The 26,528-nt window shown below is 44.1% G+C and overlaps 1 protein-coding gene across 1 annotated transcript; it reads right to left on the minus strand.

Moving 5' to 3' along the window:
- Positions 1–18,076: 18,076 nt before the first annotated feature.
- Positions 18,077–20,526, minus strand: ARF6 (ARF GTPase 6). Its single transcript, XM_075844043.1, has one exon. The coding sequence runs from the start codon at positions 19,585–19,587 to the stop codon at positions 19,060–19,062; it is 528 nt and encodes a 175-aa protein (XP_075700158.1). The 5' UTR covers positions 19,588–20,526; the 3' UTR covers positions 18,077–19,059.
- Positions 20,527–26,528: the final 6,002 nt, after the last annotated feature.

A 26,528-nucleotide genomic window follows, 5' to 3' on the forward strand; every position in this document is an offset into this window, starting at 1 on the left:
ACTAGACTACAGACCGGAAGCTCAATAGTCTGGCAAGCAGGAAGTGCGAGATCCAGGCTTACATAGGAGCCAAAGAGGGGAAAATCATCAAGGAATCCAGAGAACCTGGACAATAGATTCAGCAGTGAAGCTGTCCAATGTTTTAGATAACTCTATGAGCAGAGCTACTGCCTGGGTTACAAGACTCTCTGGGTTAAAAAAATCTTGACAATGAGATTGTCTGAGGATCCTGCTAATATCTGTGGGATCTGCCAACATTTATCGAATGTGTATGGGAAAAAAAGGGGTTACCCAGGGTTTTGTTTTACCTATTAGGGTATGTTCACACGCAGTGTTTTCAGACGTAATTTGGGCATTTTACGCCTCGAATTACGCCTGAAAAAACGCCCCTAATACACCTTTACGGTGTTCTGTTCCCATGAGCCTTCATCTTACGCGTCGCTGTCAAAATACGGCACATAAAAAGACGCCCGCGAAAAAGAAGTGCCTGTCACTTCTTGGGCCGTTTTTGGAGCCGTTTTTCATTGACTGCATTGAAAAACAGCTCCAATAACGGCCATAAAATAGGCTGCGAAAAACGCGAGTTGCTACAAAAACGTCTGAAAATCAGGAGCTGTTTTCGCCTGAAAACAGCTCCGTATTTTCAGATGTTTTTGGTCACTGCGTGTGAACATACCCTTACTCTTATCCATTAAGAGGGCTTTGCAATTGTTTCAAAAATCCAGCGCCTGCTGACCTGAGTGCTGCAGTTGTACTCATGTCCGCACATGCCCCCCCTCAATTTCTATACAACATACGACACATGGCTGCAGCAGGGACATACACTCTGTGCAATGCATGGGTGTCCCCTGCATTGCACAGAGAGTTAGAGGAGGGCCCATGTACAGACCTAAGTGTTACTTCAATGTTTACATGCAGCAAAACTATGGTCAGCGGTTTCTGTAGGGAGGTAGAACATTTTTTTTTTAAAAAATTGCAAAGCCCTTTTATTTTTTCATGAAAAAAAAGGTTGTACAGGGTAAGAAAAAAAGATATCCTATTTTTTTTTTCAAAAAAAACGCACCATTTTTGTGCATAGCCTGAGTCTGGTATTGCTGCTCAGTCTCATTCCTGCAATACCAGACACAGCCCATTAATAAGAGCGGAGCTGTTTCTGAAAAATAATGGAATTCCACTTTCCAATAGGTCCGGAGAATCTGTCAAGACAGACAAAAAAAAGGTGGGAATCAGCCAAATAGGCATAACTCCCTTCTCTTGCAAAAATTGGGCAGAAAGTGGGTGGGGGGTAAACAAGCATGGGGCCCATCAATCCAGGATAGGGGGGTATCGAACCATGGTAGGGCCTCTGTCCTCTACGTTCTTCTCTGCTTATAGTGATACCCTATATGCTATATACACTATATATCTACAACTCTTTCGACATATGGGAATATTATAAAACCTGCAGTGATCGCTTGTAATGGTGGGGGGAGGAGGGGTCTGTATCTGCATTAAGTACTGTATGTTTCAGCGGGTCGATTGCACTTCTGATGGTGACAATAGTTAATAAATCTGTTTCATGAAGGTATTTCATTAAGCATTTCCATCCTTGGAAGGAGATCCCCAGGTCATGTGTCTCTAGGGAGAAGACTTACGGCCTCGCTACAGTAGAATAATATATAATGGTTGTTTATTCAGCTTCATAAACCTGTCACAGATCAGCGAGTGCAACAGATTCACTGCACCAGATAAAAAAAACAGCAGCAGCTGACTGGCTCTGAGGACAATGATCTGTTCTCTCTGCAGTTGTCTATCGGTCGTTGACCCACTGCTCAGAGACCTGAGTGGGTGACCTGGTGGCCTGTATCACCAGCTGGCCCATTCACTTGACCCAAATTCATTCTAGAGTATTCACACATGTAGAATATATCTCATTACAGGGGTCTCTTAGGTCTCCTTCGCCCACACGGGTAGATTTAATATTGGTATTGCGCCAAAATTCTGGCCTGAGTTGCACCTTCTTTTTGGTGCAAATCATTTTAGCCAAAATCATAAATGAAATGAACCAAAAAGAACAGATGTTTGCGGCTCTTCCGATAAGGGGTGGAGTTTAGCAGAAAATGGGTGTGGCTTAAAAAAAGCACCAAATTGCACCAGAATATTGGCACAAAAAAAGGGGACTAAAATAAGCCAACAAGGAAGAGGTATAAAGTTAGACAGAAGAGTCAAAAGGTGGGCCAAATTTATCATTCAGCATGAGCCACTGTAATAAATTTGGTGTTGAATTCAAGACACTGTTATTAAATCTTCCCCAGTTCTCTTTTTGAACGCTTTTTTAAATGCCATCAAATTCAAGCTTTTTCATATGTTTTTGGTGGAGTTTTTTTATTTTGTAAAATTTTGGACATGCATTATTAGTTTTTTTGAAAAACTGTCAACAATACAGAGTCATATATAGTAGTTACGTTAGAGATATGACAAAGATAGCAACAATAACAGTAATCGACTACGCTATTAATTCCGTCATAACGACGGAACCCTCGCACCACTGAGACAAACTGAAACCATTTGCACCGGATACGTCACCATTGAAATCAATGGTGATGCCAATGGAAGGCTACGGTTTCCGTTAGTTTCAGTCAGGGTTCCGTTCTGACGGGAGGTTCAGATGGAACGCCAGAACGTGACCCTGACGCAGATGTGAACGAAGCCTAAATCACCTTTCATTTCTGTAAGCAAAATGAAACAAGTCGTGTGAGTGTCAACACCCTGCAGGAGGAAGTGTTACTAAACACAGAAGTCCTTTTGTGTTAAAAATAAACATACAAGTCTGTAAAGTTCTACATTGTTTCTTTGTTGTATTGGGACTTTACTATGAGTTTATATAGTTACTGGAACCGGCTGCCCATTTTAACCGACCCTGCACTTAAAGGAGGGCCTGTTCCCATCTACGTTGGAGATTCTATTTGGGGTCTCTGTCGCAGATCCGGCAGAGATTACAAGAAACAATAGCGCAGCATGCTGCGCTATTGTTTCCGGTAAAACCACGGACACCCCGACAGAGACCATTAAAGTCAATGGGTTCCGTTGGCCGCCAATGGTGTCAGTGTTGCAACGGAACAGATGCGTCCATCATTTCCTCCTTCTGCTCCTCTGACAGAGCAGAGCAACGGAATGCCCCGGCGAAGGTGTGAACAGGGCTTGAGAAAAAAAGCATTATCGGGAAAACCCTTTTATTTCACAAAATGTGTTTTAGTTGTGAAGATACTATTGATTTAAAGGGAAGGTGTCACGAAAAAAAAAAAAATTTATGTTTTTGCTTTTAGTATATTAAATTTATTAAAATACATTTTATTTATTTGTGTTTTTGTGTTTTACTTTTTTATTTTTTCTTTCTTTTTCTTCCCTATGGGGGCTGACATTTTTTTTTTCATCTCTGTATGTGTCGTTAATCGGTTGGAATCAGTTAATCAGTTGGAATACGGCACATACATCCCCATAGTGAATGCAAACGGGAGCCGTTCCATTCACTATAGCATACGCCGTCTGTGTGGGAATGGCGCATGCGCCGCTCCCACACAATCCAAAAGGAAGGTCTTCGGCCGAGCGACCTCCGGCGCCATTTTCATGTGGACCGGAAGCCGCGGCTGGACAGTAAGATGACTACTTCCGGTCACGGCTTCCGGACAGGTGTTCAGAAGCAAGGACTAGGAGCGGAGGGAGCGGAGGCGGCAGGAGCAGGTAAGTTATGTTCGTGTTATACTGTGTGATTACCACTGTATCTAATCCTTCTACACTGTGCATTCGCTCAAAAAATGGCGGCACACAGTGTAGGAGGTTTGAACATTCAACCCCCTCCTTTCTCCTGACACTAGTCAGGATAAAGGAGGGGGCATTGTGTGAGCACACTAGAGCGTGTGTGTCTACACAAAATTTGCAGCATAAAGCAATGAGGTTGCTTTACCACATTGCAATGCTGCAATTTTGGGAATTGCTCCCTCTAGTGACCAGCACTGGGAAATGTTATAAATTAGAATCTAATTTATAATATTTCCTGACTTGTGAAAAAATTTAAAAAATTAGAACAATGTGTAATCATTTATTGACTAACAGTTTAACTAAAAAAATATATATATTTTTCTAGCGACACATTCCCTTTAAAGGGCTTGTCTATAGACATCCCTTGTTCAGGGTTTCCCTGTTTGGGGACCTCCATCGATTAGCCAAAGCGGAGAGCTGGAGGCTCCTTTGGAGGAATCATCTTGTCTGACGATAGGAGAGCCCATTGATTTCATTGTACAAAAATGACAACAGCTATGGTCCGATAAACTGCACCTCTTCAATAATAACACTTTGACTATGTTACTTCAGTGTTGTCATAGGGACATCGAATGCATTAAAACCCCCGTCCATGTCCAATCCACTGCTATTCAAGCTAGTAATAATGCGGACACTCAGTATTTTAGGGGGCAATGCTCTTTAACCAAACTGCTAGTACTATATCCCATTCGGAAAATTAATTTATATAGAAGCGTGTGCACCGCCAGGGTTCAAAGATACAACCGCTGTCTCCAAAACGTAAATCAATATTAACTTTTAAGTTAATGGGTAACCGGTCACATTCCTCTGAACCTGCTGAAGTTACAGTGACTAGTCGTGTAATCACGCCCTTTGTATGCTGCAGTTTAACAAAGGTGTGCTAATAAGTTGCACTGAGTCATGTCCTTGTCCTGTAATCTGGGCTCTGTACAGCTGGGATCAGCCTCTTCTTCGCTCCCTAGAGATTTGAGCGTTTACAGGGCATGTCGAGGTGTGTTACATTCAATGGTGCTATTATATTCAAAGTCTTGATTGTTCAGATCCAGTTCTTTTGTATTCCACACCCATCGTAACTCACCGCTGCACTTAAATGCTCCAGGCAGGTACAACTTGCCCGACACACAATACTTGCACAATCACTTCATCAATAAGATCAAGTGACATAACTCAGGACTTAAATTACACGGGCCGATGTGGGCTGTGAAAACGAGCGCTGATCAGCGAGACAGCTCATTGATCGGCGCTCGTTTGCTCCTATCACAAAGAGCAATTATCGGTTATGTATGAGGACGAGCGCTGGTTACTACGATCGTTCTTCCCCATGCATTTCCATCATGACGGCAGCGCATAGTTTACACAGGGAGACGTGCTGCCGACAGCGATAATATTTAATGCTGCATAAATGGCCAGATCAGTGGATGAACGAGTGTTTGCTCAGTCATCAGGTGATCGTTGCCCTTATTACACAGAACAATGATTGGGAACCAGCGTTCATATCAATGCTCATTTGACTGATAATTGGCCCGTGTAAAAGGGTCTTAACTAAGGCTCCATTATGGATTCCATCAAAATAGCACAGGTTTCGGTCTTGTGACGACTCCGACAGCTCCGTTTGTGTGTTCCTATGACGGAACAGAAAAATGGAGCTCAGATATGAACAGAACTCCGGCTTCGTTCACATCTGCGTCGGGGCTCCGTTTATGGGTTCCGTCTGACCTTTCCGTCAGGGGAACCCATGAACGGAAACCATAACTTTCCGTTTGCATTACCATTGATTTCAATGGTAATGTATCTGTTGCAAATGGTTTCCATTTGTCACCGTTCTGTAAGTTTTCAGGGTTTTTTTTACGGAATCAATAGCGTAGTCGACAGCACGTGTCCAACAGACCGTTTTTCATCCATATGTATGTTGCGTCATGTATGTACATTCCATGTGTCCGCATTTTAGGTCTGTATTTCATCAGTTTTTCCAGTCTAAGGCCCCGTGCACACGACCGTATCTTTCATCCATATTTACAGACCAATTCATTTCTATTTTTATAGATGGGTGTCCGTTTCGTAGAAATAATCCGTAAAATATAAAACATGTCCTATTCTTGTCCGTAATTACGGCACAGACTCCCCATAGAAGTCTATAAGTGCTTCCATAATTATGGACGGCTACGGATGTGCACCCGTAGCAGTCCATAATTACTGGTTAACAGGACATGTCCTATCTTTTGCGGAGGCTTTCTACGGCCCGGACATCTTCCCACAAATATAGGGGAAGGCATCCGTGGTCAATGGTGAATTGGTCCGTAATTGCAACCATAATTTCAGACCGTAATTACAAACAAATTTATACGGTCCTGTGCATGGGACCTAAGGTGGCTTAGACTGGCAGCATGGGTGCTGTTGGTCTCCTGGGTTGCTCCCTTTGCAGGTGCGGTGTTGCAGTGGCAGTGGCACTGATTGCTATGCGATACTTGATAGAGTAGGGACCCACCCAGGGGCATAACTAGGAAAGACTGGGCCCCATAGCAAACTTTTGACTGGGGCCCCCCCTCCCCTGGGTGTCACACAACCCCCCCCCCCCTTGTAGATAGTGCCTTTTTTACAGCCCCCCTGTAGATAACGCCATGCAGCCCCCCTGTAGATAACGCCATACAGCCCCCCCTGTAGATAACGCCATACAGCCCCCCCTGTAGATAGCGCCATACAGCCCCCTCTGTAGATAGCGCCATACAGCCCCCTCTGTAGATAACGCCATACATCCCCCTGTAGATAACCCCATAATCCCCCCCTGTAGATAACGCCATACAGCCCCCTTTGTAGATATCTACAGGGGGGACTGTTTGGCGTCATCTACAGAGGGGGCTGTATGGCGTCATCTACAGAGGGGGACTGTATGGCGTCACCTACAGGGGGCGGGCTGTATGGCGTTATCTACAGGGGGAACGACATACAGCGCCCCCCTGTAGGGAACGCCATACAGCGCCCCCCCCCCCCCCTGTAGGGAACGCCATACAGCACCCGCCCCCCCCCTGTAGGGAACGCCATACAGCGCCCCCCCTGTAGGGAACGCCATACAGCCCCCCCCCTGTAGGGAACGCCATACAGCATCCCCAACCCCCAAAAAAAAATGCGACCTACAGTGTGTGCTACAAATAACATGCATCCCCTATCCACAGGATAGGGGGATACATGTGTGATCGCTGGCAGCGATAGGGAGAACGGGGGACCGAAAGTCCCCTGAAGTTCTCCATGACACACCTCGGACTTCCGGGGTCTGCGCAGCTCAATAAAAATGAAAGGAGCGCTGGTCACGCATGCGCACAAGCGCGCCCGGCGCTCCATTCATTTCTACGGAGCTGCCGACACAGACCCCGGAAGTCCGAGGTTTGTGATGGAAAACTTCAGGGGACGTTCAGTCCCCCGTTCTCCTTATCGCTGCCAGCGATCACACATGTATCCCCTATCCTGTGGAGATCCTGTGGAGAGGGGATACATGTCTTTTGTTTAATGGCAGAGCAGGGAGATACCTCCCTGTTCTGCCGTAGTGTTCAGTGGCGTCCCGCTGTAGCAGCCATAGCAGCTGCTAGCGGAGCCTCCGGCCATGGTGGTGGCCCGTGCCAGCGGGTGACACGGGCCCCCTCATGCCACGGGCCCCGTAGCAGCCACTACGGCGGTAGTTACGCCACTGGACCCACTTTAAAGAGGTCGGCGGGCTAATACAGTTTGATCAAAATGTAAACTAAGAACCACATGTTCGTACATTTTGCTGAGCCGCAATAGATCAAGTACAGCAAGTGGATGTGCGGTCCAGGTTTTCTTATCTCCCTTGTGGACACAACAGAATAGGTTTGCGATTTGTCTTAACTTGCTGTAGCACGACTAATTCCGGATGCGATTCGGTTGCGAGTTGCATGTGATTTAGACTTTGACATCAAAAAGACACAATAAAAATAAAAATCGCTGACACGTTTCAAATGAGTTTTAGTCGTACACAACTTAGTCTACACGGGCAAAGTCGCGTGAGAATTGTGATTTGCAACCACAAATCCTGCAGGTTTAGATGTTTTGCGACCGTCGTGTCACTGTAGGTCGCGTGTCGCAGCCATTCACAATCATCACTTGTGATGTTGCACTGCAACATTGTGATTTACACTGTGTTATGCTTAGTGAAGGGCCAGAGGGGGCGGTACGTCACCCAGAGCTTCTCTTTGTGTCACGCCCCACCCCCTTAGGCCACAAACTAGGAATCACACAGTGTATCAGTGTTGCCTGGAGTGTTCCTTTAATTTTTTTTTTAGGAAGTAGGAGACAACACGGTTCCCTTTTGTTCTGAAAGTAGCATTTTACAGAAGAACTAAAGGACATATTGTGCGGTACCACCACTACTGCCCCTCTCAATTGCTCCAGTGAAGGTGGTCACCAGTCGTACAGTACATAAAAAAAAATAAAACATAGGTGGTTTAAACGTAGGAAGGGGTGTTGGCATTCAGTAGACGTTTTGCAAAGCCTGTTGACATCTGTGTCAGAGTTTCAATTGCTCTACTCCGTCAGAGGAGCAGAACGACAAAAATACCGGGAGTGCCGATTCGGTTGCATGACTGACACCATTGGCACCCGATGGAACCCATTGACTTTAATGGGTTCCCATCATGGTGTCCATCATTTCTGGTATGGAGGACCCTAATCTTCTTAATTGCCTTACACGTCTTTATTATGGTGTTCAAATTTAGGACTATTATGCTTTTTGGCCAGACATTGATTTTAAACATAATGGTCTCGGCAGAGAGCCCTGCTGGGTGCTGGAAGGGAAAAGACAACCACTGCAAAATGGTGCTCATAGTGGTTATCACTTTTTTAATCTTCTGCAACGTAAAAGAAAACTACGAATTACTACCCCCAATCATCTACTACCAGTCCTTCATTGCTTTGCCTCCTATGTATAACATAGATAGAGGCTCATTGCCTTATTTTCCTAGACGTGTACTATGACTTTATAATAAATTGCATCTCCTAATCATGTTGACCCACTAAAACAAGGCCTTGTTCACACGATGTGTATTTGACGCGTTTTACACTCCAGAAAACGCGTAGAAAATGCATGCATTAAGCTTATTGATATCAATGGGAAACGCATTGTAGTGCATACAACGCGTTTCGTTTACGCTTGCGTGTTTAAAAAACTCGGTGTAAAAAAAAAACCAGCGTCAAGTCCATTCTTGGCACGTAAAACGTGCTCAATTCCCACAGTCAATGGGAGTCCTAATTACACGCTAAAAAACTATTTTAAAAAGCGCTGGTCAAAAAAACTAGCATTTGACACATTTACGCCGTTTTTTTGAGTGCCGTGTGAACAAGGCCTGATAGTGAAAAAAGTCATAAGGACTCTTTACATTTTACGTTCTGTCCATAGACCTTTTCAAATAAACCTCACACTTAACGCGTCCTGAAAACGACAACCGCTTGCTTCTGACATTATGGGTAAGCTGCGTCGCTCAGTCCGGCTTACTGGAGGTTATGTGTCTCCCCAGAGCCCATTTTCCTCCCTTTTAAAGGTAATGTTTACTTACTAAGCTGGATAACAGAATGCTGGTATTTCATTATAGGAAGTGGCTGCATTCTTCAGAGAGGCCGGTGTTAGTGAAATAATGCATTCTTCCACTAGAGATGAGACTTGAGTTATAAGTGTTTAGCAGAGAGGCCGAGTGTACGAGTTATGTGTCCGCTACTGGTAAAGAGTTACTCCAAGAGGCCTCGTAAATGCAGCCACAGTAAATTATTTGTGGAGTATAATAAAAGGCATTATTCGATTGCCTCCATCCGCCCTCACCCAGGTCCATTCGATGCATCACAGATTTAACAAATTCATGGCATTGTTTATCCTGAGCTTCCAAATTCACGGCGTACGATGCCAAGACTACACTAAACACAGGTGAAACAGCAAGGGAGGGAATGTAAGGACCCATGCACGCTGCCGTATTACAGATCCATGTTGTACGAGTACGTGATATGGCACCTATAGCCTCCTATACGATACTTCCGATAGCCTCTTATTTTATACGGATAACATTAAAACAAAAAAATGGTGCCATGTTCCAGTGTATGCCGCACTATGGAGGTATTCTATAGTAAAAACGGAACCACATGGCTCAACGAGATGTCTATGGGTCCACACTACAGTCCTAGGGACTGTGGGGCGCAGTACAGGGTCCGTGCGTGCGACTTTGCGGTGTGAGTTCTTACTTTGCATACTGTAGATCAATATTGTAAAAGGATTTACGAGCTTACTCATCACGGTTATATAATAATCGCTGTGTGCAAAGAATCTCGATACTTTCTTCATATATAGATGTTAATTAAATGACTAATTAAGACGGATAATTATAACCCTCGTTTACTTGATCAGGATCGGTGTGATCATCGTGATCGCAGGCTCATCTCCAGCACTATACTTCCTCTGTTCATACATTCATTCCCCTTTTGAACAGCCCAGCAGACATTACACATCCCAGTGATTCATTCATTGCTTCCAAGCTTTGACGTGCAACTAACAAGACTTGTTTTACAGGAAAGGTTAGGATTTGTTTGCTGGTGGAAACCAGGGGGAGAGAAAACATGCGTTGCAGGAATAAAGCGTGGAGACAAGATGGAAAAGTACTGGGGTCGTTGTGGTCTACGAGATGGTTTATCAGATTCATGAAAAAGTCAGGTCATTTAGGACCATGGAATATGAAGTTTACTTAGAAAAAGAAATCAGTATAGTAGATGAAGAACGTGACCTCACAGGTTATTATATATGTTATATCTGCATTCAAGGGCATAGCAGTAGCCGATAGGACCAGCGGTAGAAGGTACTTTTTAAAGGAACCTCCAAGGTGAAGGCTAGTTAGGGGGTTGATGTGGATGGTGGAAGAGATGAATGGAATTGAGTGCCCACAAATGAGGGCCGCGCGAATGCCATGAGAACCATAATCTTTCCATGTCCTGCTTGTTATGGACTTGATAGAGCGGTTCCCATGGTTACTTGTGATCCACACCATAGCAACAAATTACTTTCCGAAGACCTATACCGGAGCATATTCAGCATGTGTTCTTAAAAAGGAGAGCTCTGTTAGGGGATGGTCACACGCCTATTTTCAGATGTTTTTCGGGCTGTAAACGCCACGAAAAACGGCTGAAAATATGGGGGCTGAACGCCTCCAAACATCTGTCCATGGATTTCAATGGGAAAAACGGCATTCCGTTTCCACGGGGCGTAAAAAATAAGCGCATGTCATTTCTTGAGCCGTTTTTCTTTGGGTCAATAGAAAAACATCTCCAAAAACGTCCGTAAACAACGCATCAAAAAAACGGCTGTAAATCAGAGGCTGTTTTCCCTTGAAAACAGCACCGTATTTTACAGCCGTTTTTTGTTAAGCGTGTGAACATACCCTTAGGGCTTCTCCCAAAAAACGAGCCACATAGCTAGCCAGTGACTAGTATACTGGATTCTCCCTTCTACTTGAAACCCGCATAGCCACGTATCGTTGTGCAGATGGTTTGTATTGATGGTATACACCTCCCCCTCCTCCCAAGTACATCCACTCTCCTTTATTAGAGAAAGATGGGCACTGTTTTACAGCTGGGGGACTTGCAGTAAAGAAGAAGAGACCTGGTCTTCCTGCTTAAATCAGTCACTATGTTTACAGATCAAATACAAACACTGGGGCCTTATTCACACAGATGTATTTCTCGTCCATGTGCTGCCCGTTATAACGCTTAATGCTTTTTTCACAGCACGAAACTTACAGCATGCCCTATTCTGGTTCGTTTTTGCAAACCATACCCGCCAAAGAAAGTCTATGGGTGCGTGAAGAAAAAAAACAAAAACAGCCCATGGATGACATCCCCTGCTGTTTGTTTTTCACAGATCAGTTGCTAAAGAAACGGTTAAAAAGAAAAAGAAAAAAAAGGGAGAAGATGGAAAGTACTTGCAGAGGAGAAACACCGATGAGAAAAACATGACACGGAAGCCACGTGTACACGGCGCTTAGACAAGAATTATTCCTGAAAGTGAAGCTTTCAAAACAGCCATCCAAATGTTTCCAAGTCATTTAATACCTCAAGTTGTATTAACACTGGAAAGTGCAGAGTATTTTAATTTGTTAAAAACAAGTTACTATTTTCAAAAAATATTAAAGTTAGTAAATTCATAACACATTAGCTCCGAAACATTTAATTAAGCGGATAGTATCCCCCCCCCTGTGGTTCAGATGTTACAAGGGAAATGCCACTTGTGGGGGAAATGTTTCCTAGTATTCAAATTGGTTCTGTCCTTATCGAGCAATAGGGCAATCTTCCCGAAAGTTGCGGCCCTATGCGGGAAGCTGTCTGTTTTAAAGCCGATCAGAAACAAAGCGGCACACCGTTCACCCGAGTGCAACTGCGATCGTTGGGGGTCTCAGTGCTCAGACCCCCGCCAATTAAGACTTCTGACACGTCAAAAGTTTTATTAAAAGCGGAGTTACCCTTTACACATTGTAAGGGACGTGCATTATCAGCAATCGTACTGTATAGTGATATTATTGACCGGTTTACACGCTGCAGCGATCAATAACAAGTCTAAGGGTCTTATATTCCCTGCACTTGTCCTGCAGACGTCTCCAGGAGAATATATGCGCTGTCTATGGCAGAGTGGATTCTCTTGTAAAGGCTGTCAGAATACCAGTCAGCAAAAGGCGATGTGCCAGAATAAGCAGAAGAAATGTAGGGGTGAAATGGGTGTGGTATTGTGATACATGCTGTGGAATATAGTTGCAAAACTGTTATGGAAATAATACCCCCCCCCCGCCCGCCCATACATTCAGCAATATCTGGAGCGTATAGTAAGTTTCTGAATCCATGAGAAATTCACATTGTGACAAGTTTCATTCAGTCAGAAAAACTAACTTGTGCAAGAGCCACTTCCTCTATTTTAGTAACCACATCGGACATTTAAATACATTTTGGGTAGTTGTTTTTAACCCATTCTTGTCTATAAATAATGGCTGCATTATAACCATAAAAAGAGCATTTATTTTTGTCTAGATGATCATATAGATATAGATTTTATGGTCTCCCCTTTGCTCTGTACAAGTAATTTAGGCACAGACAGTACTGCCTCCCCCACCTGCAAAAGTCAGGGGTCAGCAACCTCCGGCACTCCAGCTGTTGTGAAACTACGATTCCCAGCATGTCCTAACAGGCTTTGGCTGGAATACTAAAGCCCTTGGCTGTCACGGCATGCTGGAAGTTGTAGTTTCACAACATCCACAGCGCTGAAGGTTGCCGAACACTGGCGTAAATAGTACGGCCTCCCTGTAATGATTTAGATACAGATAGTACTGCCTACTTGTCACCTGTGAGGTTCTGTTCACACTATGTTCAGCGAAAGAGTCAGAAGATACTACCGGCCACATACGCTGAACGTTTCCATAGAGTCCTATGGACCCAGCGGATACCAAAAGTGCCCATGTGGCATCTGCCAGGCAGGTGTACGGTTTTCTACTATATAGAAAAACAAAAAGTCAAATAGTGGGTCAATGCAAAACAAAAAGTATACCGCATGGTATCCATTCTTTTTTTGTTCGTTTTTTTAACATTGGGCAAGAGATTACATATCAACATGTAACCGTTAAGGCTGGGTTCATACCTGTGTCGCTGCTTTCCGTTCTGTTCCGTCAGAGGAAATCTTGAAGTGACGGTTCCATTGCACCACAAACACCACTGGCAGCAGACAGAACACATTGACGTTAATGGGTACCCTCGGGTGGTCAGTGGTTTTACCAGAAACAATAGCGCAGCATGCTGCGCTATTGTTTCCGGTAATCTTTAACAGAGCCTCCAACGCATATGTGAACAGAGTCTTAGGCTGGATTCACACGAGCATGTTACGTCCGTAATGGACGGAACGTATTTCGGCCGCAAGTCCCGGACCGAACACACTGCAGGGAGCCGGGCTCCTAGCATCATAGTTATGTACGACGCTAGGCGTCCCTGCCGGACAACTGTCCTGTACTGTCATCATGTTTTCAGTACGGGACAGTAGTTCCACGGAGAGGCAGGGACTCCTAGCGTCGTACACAACTATGATGCTAGGAGCCCGGCTCCCTGCAGTGTGTTCGGTCCGGGACTTGCGGCCAAAATACGCCCGTCCATTACGGACGTAACATGCTCGTGTGGATCCAGCCTTACTGGCAAAATTAAGAAGGGGGAGGTAGTTGTTTTTCCTTAATCATTACCAATTAAATATAAATACCATAACAAAACTTGCCTTAGATGATTGGCAAAAAAAAATTAAAAATCCTGAAAGCCTGCAAACATGATGGTATGAACATGCTCTTACAGACAGCTTCAGGTCACTGCAGTAAAATACTATGTAAAAATCAAATTACTCCACCGGTCTGAATTAGTCACCAGGAATCTCCCAGACGTTCAGAAGATCCCCCTTCAAAGGAAATGCAATATATATATATATGGACTTATTTCTGTTGCTTATACAGCGCCAACATATTCTGCAGTGCTGTTCAGATTATTACCACATCAGTCCCTGATAGGGTTCACAATCTAATTTCGCTATCAAACACCTTAGGTTAATTTCATAGGAAGCCAAATAACCTATCTTTATGTTTTTGGAGTGAGGAAACCAGACTACCCGGAAGAAACCCACGCAAGCACAGAGTACATACAAAATTGACACCGATGTTGCCATTCAACTCCATAGCGCCAGCGCCGCAGGGCAACAGTGCCAACCACTTCAAACTATTTAACAACCCACAAGTAAATCCAGAGAGCTGTATTGGAACAAACACTACAGATACAGCCACAATGTTTCTGGTGTTGTGTCAAATGGAAAGGTTTATGTAAAGCCATCGTGCTGATGAACGGAAACTTTTCTCTTTTGAGATGCACGCAACTTATTGTATTCAATGCATGTACACCACAATAAAACGGTGAATACAGCTTATTTAGGCCTGAAAAACGTGCAAAAAGCTGACCACAAACAACTCGTAATGTTCCCATGATCAGGTTACACCAGTCTGTTTATGAGCACAAGGCCCCACACACACGACCGTAGATTTCGTCCATAATTACAGACCCATTCATTTCTATGGTCGACGGACACCTCATCGTATACTTATGGGAAGGTGTCCATGCCGTAGTAACCTTCCGTAAAAAAATAGGACTTGTCCCATTTTTTTTTTTTACGGACCGTGCTCCCATACTTTGCGGATGACTGTCCGCAGCCAGCCGTGCCCATAATCACGGATCGGGATTATGGACACTGTCGTATGCATGGGGCCTCAGACTGCAGTAGACACTTCTGTTAACCTATCAATTAGCAGTTTTTAATTATATGGTTATTATCCAACGGTAGGCAGGTACTCAAAGCCAGTAGGTTCTGCTCATCCCTCGGAAAAGACCGGCACACCAGTTATCGTACGCTCCTATCCTCAGCATGCTAGCATTCACAAAGATTGTGATTATTTAAGGGACAACTGAACTGGCTCAAAGAGGATTGTACAGGGACACATTTAGCGCAGACCAAATGAAGTAGCACGCAGTTGGACTACACACAATATCATAGTGTGACCAGTCGGCTGTTGCACAATTGGAAGTCTGCAACATCCGCGGGTTGTCCTTCCAGATGTGGAGTGCTACACAAACACGGCTGACTAAAGCATCCACTCAATCCCTTGGGATTCAAATTATAACTACGAGCATCTGCATTTAAAACCGGTATACAAAAGTTTACAAAATACCAGGCGCATGATGCCTTGGGGATCATTCACACATAGAATAATACATTTAATTTGCAGTTCTATACTTAAAATATGCGAACAGCAACGTGTAATCAAAATCACATTCTAAAAAAAGTGATTAGACTTAAGATACATTTAGACGGACGTAGCCAACCTCGGACGTGAAAAACTGTAGTTTTTTTTCCGTGCTGCACCTCTGCGGGACCAGAGCCTATGGAGGGACGCGTGAAGCGCAAAAAGATAGGACACGTCCTATTTTTTCACTGACCCTTCTCACACTTACTTGAAACAATGGTCACGTGAACAGCCCCATTGAGGTACAGGAGTCCGTGTGACGGCCGTTGTTTTAAGGGCCGTCACGCGGACTACATATACGCTTGTCTGAATGAGGCCTTAACCAAGTAATTGTAGAATATTGTTGGCCAAATATGAATTAATGTTCAAGTAAAACAAAATTGAGAGGCTGTAATGCAACCACCGTGTGCAGCTCATCTTATTAGTCATCTAGATCAGCAGGAAACTACAGAGGCCGTTCTGAAACTGACATCAGGAGGGTGTGACAGCTCAGCCCTAACAGTGCAGCTCTCACATCAGAAGGCCCGAGAAGTAGAAGAGTGACAGATTTATAGCGCGTGACAAACTGTAGACAGTGAAAAGACGAAAAAAAAAACCTCACCCTTTTTCATATAGGCTGGAACCCCAGGATTTTTATTCTGGGGTCAATGGGGGGGGGGGGTGAATTTATTAAGACTAGTGTATTATATGCCCGTCTTAATAGGAAACAAGCTGGAGTAAGAGGCAACAAATTTATTAAGAGGTGACGCCCCTTAATAAATTAACGCATCTTCGGCTATTTGTGCACCGAAGATGCGTTATGCGAAAGCGTTGGAAACCGCTCATAAGTAGCAATTTTTCCAACGATTGCGACTTTTCGATGCCAAAAAACTGGCTTGGAAAAGTTAATAAATTCCCCCCAAAATGTTTTTAGGCAAATTGTTCCGTGCAGCATCACATCAGACTGATCGATAACACGAAGTAGGAATATAATCCTAATCTAATTACTGGGATACGCAAAGAAATCAGTCCCCCGCCCTTGACAAGTTTGAAAATTCTGCGCATGTGCGTTACTTGCGATCACAGTGAAATACTTGTGTGAGCGAGATAAAGCAAGATACAAATTAAACCAGAAAACTATTTTCGGACTATTGGCATCCGGTATGTAAGTGCTGCAGTGCACCTGCACTCCTTGGTTATGCAAGACTAGCACATCTTAATAGTTCGCCCATGATATTTGAGGAGGGGCTTCAAGCTCCGTCTACATCCCCAAAGACATATTGGCCCTACAATAATTCACCTGAAATGTGTAAAAGATCATTTTTTACTATTGTTTTTCCTAAATTAGCAATACCCTGTCCAATGGTTGATATAATCCAACCTCACTAATCCATTTATTTATTTTTGTTAGCCACATAGCCCCGTCTACCTTTAGTCATTGCGTTAATGCCTATGGCTTGCCTCAGTGATACTTTGACCTATATACAGATCAAGGAACAGCTGCAGCAATGATAATTCCCAGATGATAATCTTTATTCACCCATAAGGCTGGGTTCACACGAGCATGTTCGGCCCGTAAAGGACGGAACGTATTTCGGCCGCAAGTCCTGGACCGAACACACTGGAGGGAGCCGGGCTCCTAGCATCATAGTTATGTACGACGCTAGGAGTCCCTGCCTCTCCGTGGAACTACTGTCCCGTACTGAAAACATGATTATAGTACGGGACAGTTGTCCTGCAGCGAGGTAGGGACTCCTAGCGTCGTACGTAACTATAATGCTAGGAGCCCGGCTCCCTGCACTGTATTCAGTCCGGGACTTGCGGCCGAAATACGTTCCGTCCTTTACGGACGCAACATGCTCGTGTGAACCCAGCCTTAGTGACATTTGCCTCTCTTAAGCTCTGTATTAGTCATTAGTGAAACAAACTTTAAATAAAATGGATGTATGGAGAGTGACTGAGTACACTGAAACATGACAATTATATAGGGAGTAGTATAGCGTTGAAGGAACCTGCAATAAAAGTAACAGGTTAGAGGATCTCAAGATAGTCTTGATTCTTTACTTGTACTATCAGGTCTGGACGCCAGAATAACCTTCAGAATCAACGTCCCTTTTTCTGCATTATTTCTTAAAGGGTTATCCAGGATTATAAAAGCATGACTGCCCTCTTCCAAAAGTAGCGCCACACCTCCCCACAGGTTGTCTGTGGTATGGCAGCTCAGCCCCATTCACTTCAATGGAGCCATGCTGCAATATCAGACAACTCATGGACAGGGGTGGCGCTATTTATGGAAGACAGCAATGTTTTTCTAATCCTGGACAACCCCTTTAAGTATTATTTTCACTTGGCATCATACAAAAAGCGTCCACTTTCAGGACTTCCAAGACACCTGTGCTGTTCACACATAAGATAAAAGACCTGGAAAAGAAGCGTGCTGTACACTAGTAAGATAGAGAAATAATATGTGTATTTATTAATAAATGCATATAGATTCAGACGCTTTGGAGTACCTTATAACACAGAAATCAGGCAGGAGGCTGATCATCAAGCGTCCAAGAAAGCTTTGCAATTTGCATTGAATTACAAACTTGTGCTTTGCATAATTTTAAAGTATTGCTACATGTGAATGTAAGTCTATATACAAAACCCAGATTTTTTTTTAAAGTACATACTATGTAAAGGAGACATTGTACGATACTTGTCAATGCCACAGTCTTCCTGTTAGGCCTTGCTAAAAATCAATTAGCAGAAATGTGTTTTTTCCTTTGCATTAAGCTTACTCATGCATGCGTCGTGACATTCTCATCACCAACATCTGTATTTTGTCACCACAGATGTTACGCTAAATATTTATTTTGCGCAAATAACCAGCAACCGATTTGAAGGTCTAAATAATCATAAGCATTAAATATATATGTATATATTTATAAAAAAAAAAAAAGAAAAGGAATTTGTTAAATGCTAGCTAGCAGAGCTCTTATTAAAAACAGTCTTGGTATAAAAGACAAAACCGCCGGGTGATTTTTAAAGAATAATTTGTAACGTTTACTAGTGGAAAGAGACCTAGCGACATACCCTGTATGAATGCAGAAACTACAACAAAAACCGGGAAAAGGGGAAAAAAAACCCGGGAATTTAGCATTTACTCCCCAAAACCTAAACATTGGGACTCCCACATCTTACAGCTTGATTTTTTTAAGTCATGTTTAAATTTGTATCTGGAAGATTTGCAAGGCCAGAAACCTAAAAGCAGAGCAAGAAGAAAAAAACCAAAAAAAACCAGTATATATTTATATATAACATTTTCCAGCCCATTCTTTGTAATTTAACAAGGTGATTGGTTAGATCAGCATAATCCCGGGACATTACTTTCTTCCAATATACTCTTCGGAGAAGTAATATCGTAAAACTGTAACGGATCTTCTAATAGTCATTAGGATTTGTAGTTGGAAGTTAACCAAGTGAGTCCTTCGTAGAGCCCGTCCCCGCTAGTAGAACAGGACGGCTGCACGTACCAATTCCTGTCCCTGATCCGGGTCAGGCCAAGTTTCTCCTGAATCTCGTGTGGTTTCATGGCATCCGGAAGGTCTTGCTTATTGGCAAATATTAGGATGATGGCGTCCCTCATTTCCCGGTCATTAATAATACGATGGAGTTCCTGTCTGGCCTCGTCAATGCGGTCCCGGTCCGCGCAGTCCACCACGAAGATGAGCCCTTGGGTCCCGGTGTAATAATGTCTCCATAGAGGTCGAATCTTGTCCTGTCCTCCTACATCCCATACGTTGAATTTGACATTCTTATACGTTACGGTCTCCACATTGAACCCCACGGTGGGGATGGTGGTGACGGACTGGCCTAGCTTCAGTTTGTACAGGATGGTGGTTTTACCAGCGGCGTCCAGTCCCAGCATCAGAATCCGCATCTCCTTGTTGCCGAAAATCTTGGAAAGCACCTTGCCCATGGTGGAGCATTAAATACGGCTTTAATGGAAATAGGAAACCGGGTGTATCCAAGATCCTTGGAGTGGCGAGCGTCCTCCACAAAAGTTATATCCAAAGTCTTTGCAGTAAAGCTGAGGGGGCTGCACTTCCCTTTTGCAAAAAGAATAAAATACACGGTGCTGGTCCTCCAGAATTATGTGCCCAAGATACTATATTCTGTCCATTATCACGGGCAGATATACCTGGGTGGCAAATAAATTGCCCAAGAGCAACTAGGCCAGGTGGTGGGCACGGAAGGTTCAGTAATTGGAGATTAGGGTCCTGGATATAACGCTGTCCCCTTTAAGGAAAGTTGGTAAATGCCCTCTGGGGTGGCAGTCCAAGAGATGGGTGCCCCTTGTATGAGGTGATGGGGCTTAGAGGGAGTCGGGTGCCCGTTGTTGAGGTTCTCGGTTACAGGTGTTGGGTGAGGCACTCAGTCCTGGACATGCACGTTCCTGTATAAGTCACCCCTGGATACGGTGCCGGTTACTCAGGGCTTGTGGTCGCCCCGTGTGAGGTGCGGTGTGATGGAGACTGCTGGTTACCCCTCCGTGAGGCGGGGCGCTCCTGGGAAGTCAGAATAGCCCTCAATGCCGCCTCAGTCCCAGTCTCTCTTGACCGGACAGAGCGTTACCCTGTTGCTGAGTTAACGTCGCGACTCAGGATAGCCTCACAGCGCCGCTCTGGGTGGCAGTTACCACATGAGAAGGTGCCCGGGGCAAGCAGGCCGGTCCCGCTGTGCTCTCACTCCGGCCGGATATCGCCAGTCACAAGCTTCCGGTGCTGGACTGAGAAGGAGGACGGACGGGCTGGTGGAAGGAGGGACCTGAATCCCGGCGGCCGCCACTGATAAGGAGGTGCCGCTTCCGAGTCACCAGAATGAGCCGGTGCCGGCTCCGCCCACTGGCGCCTGCGCAGTTGTCCAACAGGGCTGTATATGACGCAGGCGCAGTGTTCGAAACGACACGCCCAGGCTTCAAAGGGCAAGATCACGTGATGGTGGCGCGTCTACAGCGAGACGGGACTTTGGAATTCAAAATAACGCGCGTCGACGACGTCGCACTTCAGTTTTGGGCGGGAAGTTTAGTTACCTCAGATGCGTGATTTCACCTGCAGCAATGATAGAGACTGTCCTGTCTGTGTAACATGGAGCTGTAAATTCGAAGTACAGAACCTATACAAGTCAAATTAACATAAAGAGCAGCTAATATCGGTCATACATAAGTAAATGTCTCTGGAGATATGAGTCATGAAGTAGTGATGAAGAGGACAGGGGATTTTGCGGACAGTAATCCCCGTATAGAATATGAGTCAGCCTCACCCCATCTTAAAATGGCTGATACAGTTGAAAACAATCTATTAGGCGAAATTCAATAAAAACCGTGGCAGCTTACCGTCAACAAATAGTGTGTTAATTCTGAATAAAAATGCTGAATTAATTATAACGATGAAGTTGGTTTTATATTCATAAAGACAATCCGTAATATAACAATCCTCATGGTAGGATCCAATGAAATGACGACTCTTGTTCGTTTCCTGTTGAGAGATTTTTCCGGAAATTTTACATAGATGCGAATGAGTCTGAGGGGTTCACCTGTCCCTGAGTCTAAAGGGTGGAGCTTTAGTGACCAATCACGTTCATTGTTACTCAGCTGCGATGTTTAATGGCAGCATATTACAAGGACAGGTCCGCTTTCCCATTAGTAGGAGCTATCAGAAAATACGGCAGGCGTATAGTTATGAGTCCGGTGTATTCATGAGGCGAAAGCTCCCCCAACCCCTCTCAGTAGATACACAGCAACGCGACCATCAAAGGAGAGTGATGGCGAGGGTGAGCGCTGCCCTCATGAATACACTGGACACAACCATGAGTTTGTTGTATTCTTTGATCGCTCTTATTGGCCAAACGTCACAATAATATTAGGTGCCGTTTGGGCTAAAAGTAGAGCGGGCCTATTCCCACTATATGGGCAGCATCGTCTTGTGACAGATTGGCGTTAACATGCGTTTGAGCAGAGCCTTTGTTTCTTAAAGGGGTTATCCCACCAAAACAACTTATCCCTATCCACTTAATAGGTGATAAGTGTTTGATCGCTGGGGGTCCCACCACTGGAACCCCCGCAGATCCAGAGAATGGGGTAGAAAGAAAACAAAAACACTACGGCTGGATTCACACGACCATGTTACGTCCGTAATGGACGGAACGTATTTCGGCCACTAATCCCGGACCGAACAAAGTGCAGGGAGCCGGGCTCCTAGCATCATAGTTATGTACGACGCTAGGAGTCCCTGCCTCGCTGCCGGACAACTGTCCCGTACTGTAATCATGTTTTCAGTACGGGACAGTTGTCCCGCAGCGAGGCAGGGACTCCTAGCGTCGTACATAACTATGATGCTAGGAGCCCGGCTCCCTGCACTTTGTTCGGTTCGGGACTTCCGGCCGAAATACGTTCCGTCCATTACGGACGTAACATGGTCGTGAGAATCCAGCCTACTACATAATTGGTATTGACGCATCTGTAACGACCTGTACTATAAAATGAATTTACTATTTATCTCGCACGGTAAACACATAAAAAAATAAAAAAAATACCAGAAGAGCTGTTTTTTGTTCATCTCGACTCTCAAATAAAAAGAAATTAAAAAAACAAATGTACCCAAAAAATTGTACCAAAGAAAAACAAGCGCTCCAACAGCTCCGTTGAGGGTAAAAATAGAAATTTTTTTGGTCTTGGAATGCGGCGACACAAACAAAAATATTTTATAAAAAACAAACAACATTTTTATGATTTCCAATGTAGTGAAACATAACAGAGTAGAATGAAGTTAACATTATTTATACCGTACGGTGAGAGTCGTTAAGATAAATCCAAAAAACCAATAGCGATATTGCTATTTTTTTCTACCCCCCCCCCCCATTTTTTTTTATAACATTTCTTCAGTACATTATATGTAACCCAAAATGGTTTCTATAGAAAGGAGAACTTGCAAAAATACACTCTATCGTAAAGCAACATTGAAGAAAAAAAAATAGTTATGACTGCAGGGGGTGAACACATTTTACTAAAATGCGTAATATCATTAATGGGGTTGTCCACTACCGGACAACTGATGACCTATCCAGCGGATAAGTCATCAGTGTGCGATCGGTGCGGGCCCGACATCCAGACCCTGCACCGATCAGCTGCTCTGGCTGCCCCTGGGAACCGGACGTCCACGGCGGATTCAGATGGCTCCGGTCACAGAATATCGGCCGAAGCGAATATTCAAGTGAATAGGAGCAGAGCTGCAGTTCTGCAGTACGGCCGCTACGCAGGGTACGGAGCCAACTGCTTCCGGCTCCGTACACTGCATACTGTGCAATGACATCCGGTACCCGCAGGCATCCGGAGCAGCTGATCGGTGCGGGGTCCAGGTGTCGCACCCGCACCGATCATATACTGATGACCTATCCTGTGGAAAGGTCATCAGTTTTCCGGTAGTGGAAAACCCCTCTAAAGGGTTAGAAAAGAATTAAGGAAATTGAATTATGTGCCAATTCTATTGATTTGAGGCAAAATGTTAAAATTTACACTAATTTTTTTTTTCGGAATACAATGTTCCAAGCATCAAGCACTGGTGGCCCCTTTTTAATATGCACTACTACTCCACAAGAGTGAGGATATCCAGTGTTATCATATGGGGGCTGCATCCCCCCTCATCACAATTGGAGACTTGTGTCTTTTTGAATCTTTTACTCCTGTATGTTTATTGAGGGTTTACATTTTGAGGCTGGTGCTGGCTGTTTTTCAGATTCTTACATAAGGTTTAAAATTCAACCCACTGTGCTAAGAATTAAAGAGACGCAGCGTAACCCTACTGGCTGGTTTGGAAATACACAGATATTTGAGGGTGGAGTTCTGCAAATAGGAGCATTCAAATTTAAAAACATATTTCCAGAATGCAATTTTTTGTTACAAGAGACTGCCATCTGTTGGTAGTAATGAAAATTACAGCTTGTATGAAGAAGTGCGATTTTACACAGTGGTTTATTATATACCATATTTGTTATTTTTTCTTTTACATTTTGTAATCATATTTTAATACATATAAAAAACTATTTAAAAAAAATAAAAATACCATACTAGTTCACTAGAGCACCGGTAAACAGAACTGATATACAGCGTAGTGACTGCAGGAGACTCCCCCAACGCTAAAATCTAAGTTATGACACAATGTGTAAAGAGACAATGGTGGCCATGGATTCAAAATTCTAGGGAAATAAGTCTGAACTATTATAATCAAAATTAAGCTCACTTTTAGACATAATGCTAAACATTACCATTTATGTATTAGCAGTAATGGACAAAGGGTATATTACCCGACATTACTACATATTACGTTGCCCTCTACAGCTGTAAGGTTAAAGACCTGCAGGATATGCTACGAGTTTCAATGCCATAGGTCAAACATCCCTGCAAAGTCACAGATAAGATTCAATTTTACAAAATCTTCTAATACACCGTAATATATATTCACAACTTTTTAGATTATTTTTTTTCCCTACAGATTTAGAAAAAAGACTGTGATCTGCAGTTAGTGGATCATTTTGTCACACTTATCATTGGTGTTTTGTATATGTTTTTAGTATCGTATTTGACATTTGCGCTGCAATACCACTCACAGGTGTGGCGCTGTTTTTGAAAGCAGCCATGTTTTTCTAAATATGGGCAACTCCTTTAATATGCAAATAGCGAAATCTTGTAGTCTGTTCTATACCATACTGTACACTCTTAGAGTTTACATTTTATATGTTCCATTCCTTTTACAAAATTCATATAGGATTTACTAAAACTGACCATCAGGAGAGCTAACAGGTCCTCTTTAAATGCTTGGGGAAATATTCCACAGCTCATCGGAATAAGCCCGGCATAGGTATCTCATGCCAGAAGGAGTGAGTGCTCGGCTGTCATCAGTCAACTGGGCTCCTGCTTTATCGGCTGTGATCGTAGTTAACCTCTGTCACCCCTCGGTGGCCCGCAAATGCGATCAGGGGCTGCCGATGTGTTGCCATGGCAACCGGAGGTCTAATAAAGGCCCTCAGGCCTGCCATGCCTATACGCCTGTTAGGCCATGCCAGAGGCAAAGGTGACTTTTTAAATAAAAATAAATCTACAAATATTCCGGTTTCCACATCAGCCACTAGAACACACACAATAAGGCCCCATGCAGACGACCGTACAAATTCTCCGTAATACTGTCCGCAATTTGCGGACCGATCCACTTCTATTGGCCGTGGACACCTTTCTGTATCGCTACGGATAGGTGTTCGTGCCGTAGAAGTGTTCCCGCAAAAGATAGGACATGTCCTATCTTTTGCTTCTTACGGGCCGTGCTCCCATACTTTGTATGGCTGAACGGGCCGAAAATGCGGGCTGCTGTCCGCAGCTGGTCGTACCCGCAATCGCGGGCCGTGATTACAAGCACGGCCGTGTGCATGAGGCCTAAGCTGATAGTTCCTGTTTTCTGTAGCTTACTTGTCAGCTTTGCTGTACACACAGGCACGGGATGAGGAGAATTATACTATACACAGATAACATTCTGTATGCAGCTCCCCTGCCACTTCCTGGTCTCTGGGGGAGGGGCTGTACTTTATCACTTCCTGGAGGCTGTAATAGCCAATAGCATGGTGCAGTCTATACAGACAATACAGGAAGGACGTGTGTGTCTCTAATATGGCCACTACCATGGAAGATTCATTATTATTTTTTTTTTTATTGAATTACACATGCAGTGTATTATACACTGTTCATTACACAAATAAAACAATGACAAAAGATTACTCTGTCCTTTAAAGAGGCTCTGTCACCAGATTTTGCAGCCCCTATCTCCTATTGCAGCAGATCGGCGCTGCAATGTAGATAAGAGTAACGTTTTGTTTTTTTTAAAAACGAGCATTTTTGGCCAAGTTATGACCATTTTTATATTTATGTAAATGAGGCTTTCTAAAGTACAACTGGGCATGTTTAAAGTAAAAGTCCAACTGGGCGTGTATTATGTGCGTACATCGGGGCGTTTTTACTTCTTTTACTAGCTGGGCGTTCTGACGAGAAGTATCATCCACTTCTCTTCACAACGCCCAGCTTCTGGCAGTGCAGACACACAGCGTGTTCTCGAGAGATCACCCTGTGACGTCACTCACTTCCTGCCCCAGGTCCTGCATCGTGTCGGACCAGCGAGGACACATCGGCACCAGAGGCTACAGTTGATTCTGCAGCAGCATCAGCGTTTGCAGGTAAGTAGCTACATCGACTTACCTGCAAACGCCGATGCTGCTGCAGAATCAACTGTAGCCTCTGGTGCCGATGTGTCCTCCCTGGTCCGACACGATGCAGGACCTGGGGCAGGAAGTGAGTGACGTCACAGCGTGATCTCTCGAGAACACGGCTGTGTCTGCACTGCCAGAAGCTGGGCGTTCTGAAGAGAAGTGGATGATACTTCTATACACAACGCCCAGCTAGTAAAAGAAGTAAAAACGCCCCGATGTACGCACATAATACACGCCCAGTTGTACTTTTACTTTAAACACGCCCAGTTGTACTTTAGAAAGCCTCATTTGCATAAATATAAAAATGGTCATAACTTGGCCAAAAATGCTCGTTTTTAAAAAAAAAAAAACGTTACTCTTATCTCCATTGCAGCGCCGATCTGCTGCAATAGGAGATAGGGGTTGCAAAATCTGGTGACAGAGCCTCTTTAAGCAGTACAAAGACATAAGAAAAATACAACAGAAAACTGTAATAACACCCCCCTTATACATTATGGATAATCAAACAACAGAACATTTTGGTGTAAACTTCAATACAAGTTTATGTAATGGTAGGAATTGGGGTACGGCCCTGAAGGGTCTCCATAAGGAACCAATTCGTCTGCTCAAATT

Source organism: Rhinoderma darwinii, chromosome 12, assembly GCF_050947455.1.
Source record: "Rhinoderma darwinii isolate aRhiDar2 chromosome 12, aRhiDar2.hap1, whole genome shotgun sequence".
In the NCBI taxonomy this organism is placed as follows: Eukaryota; Metazoa; Chordata; class Amphibia; order Anura; family Rhinodermatidae; genus Rhinoderma; species Rhinoderma darwinii.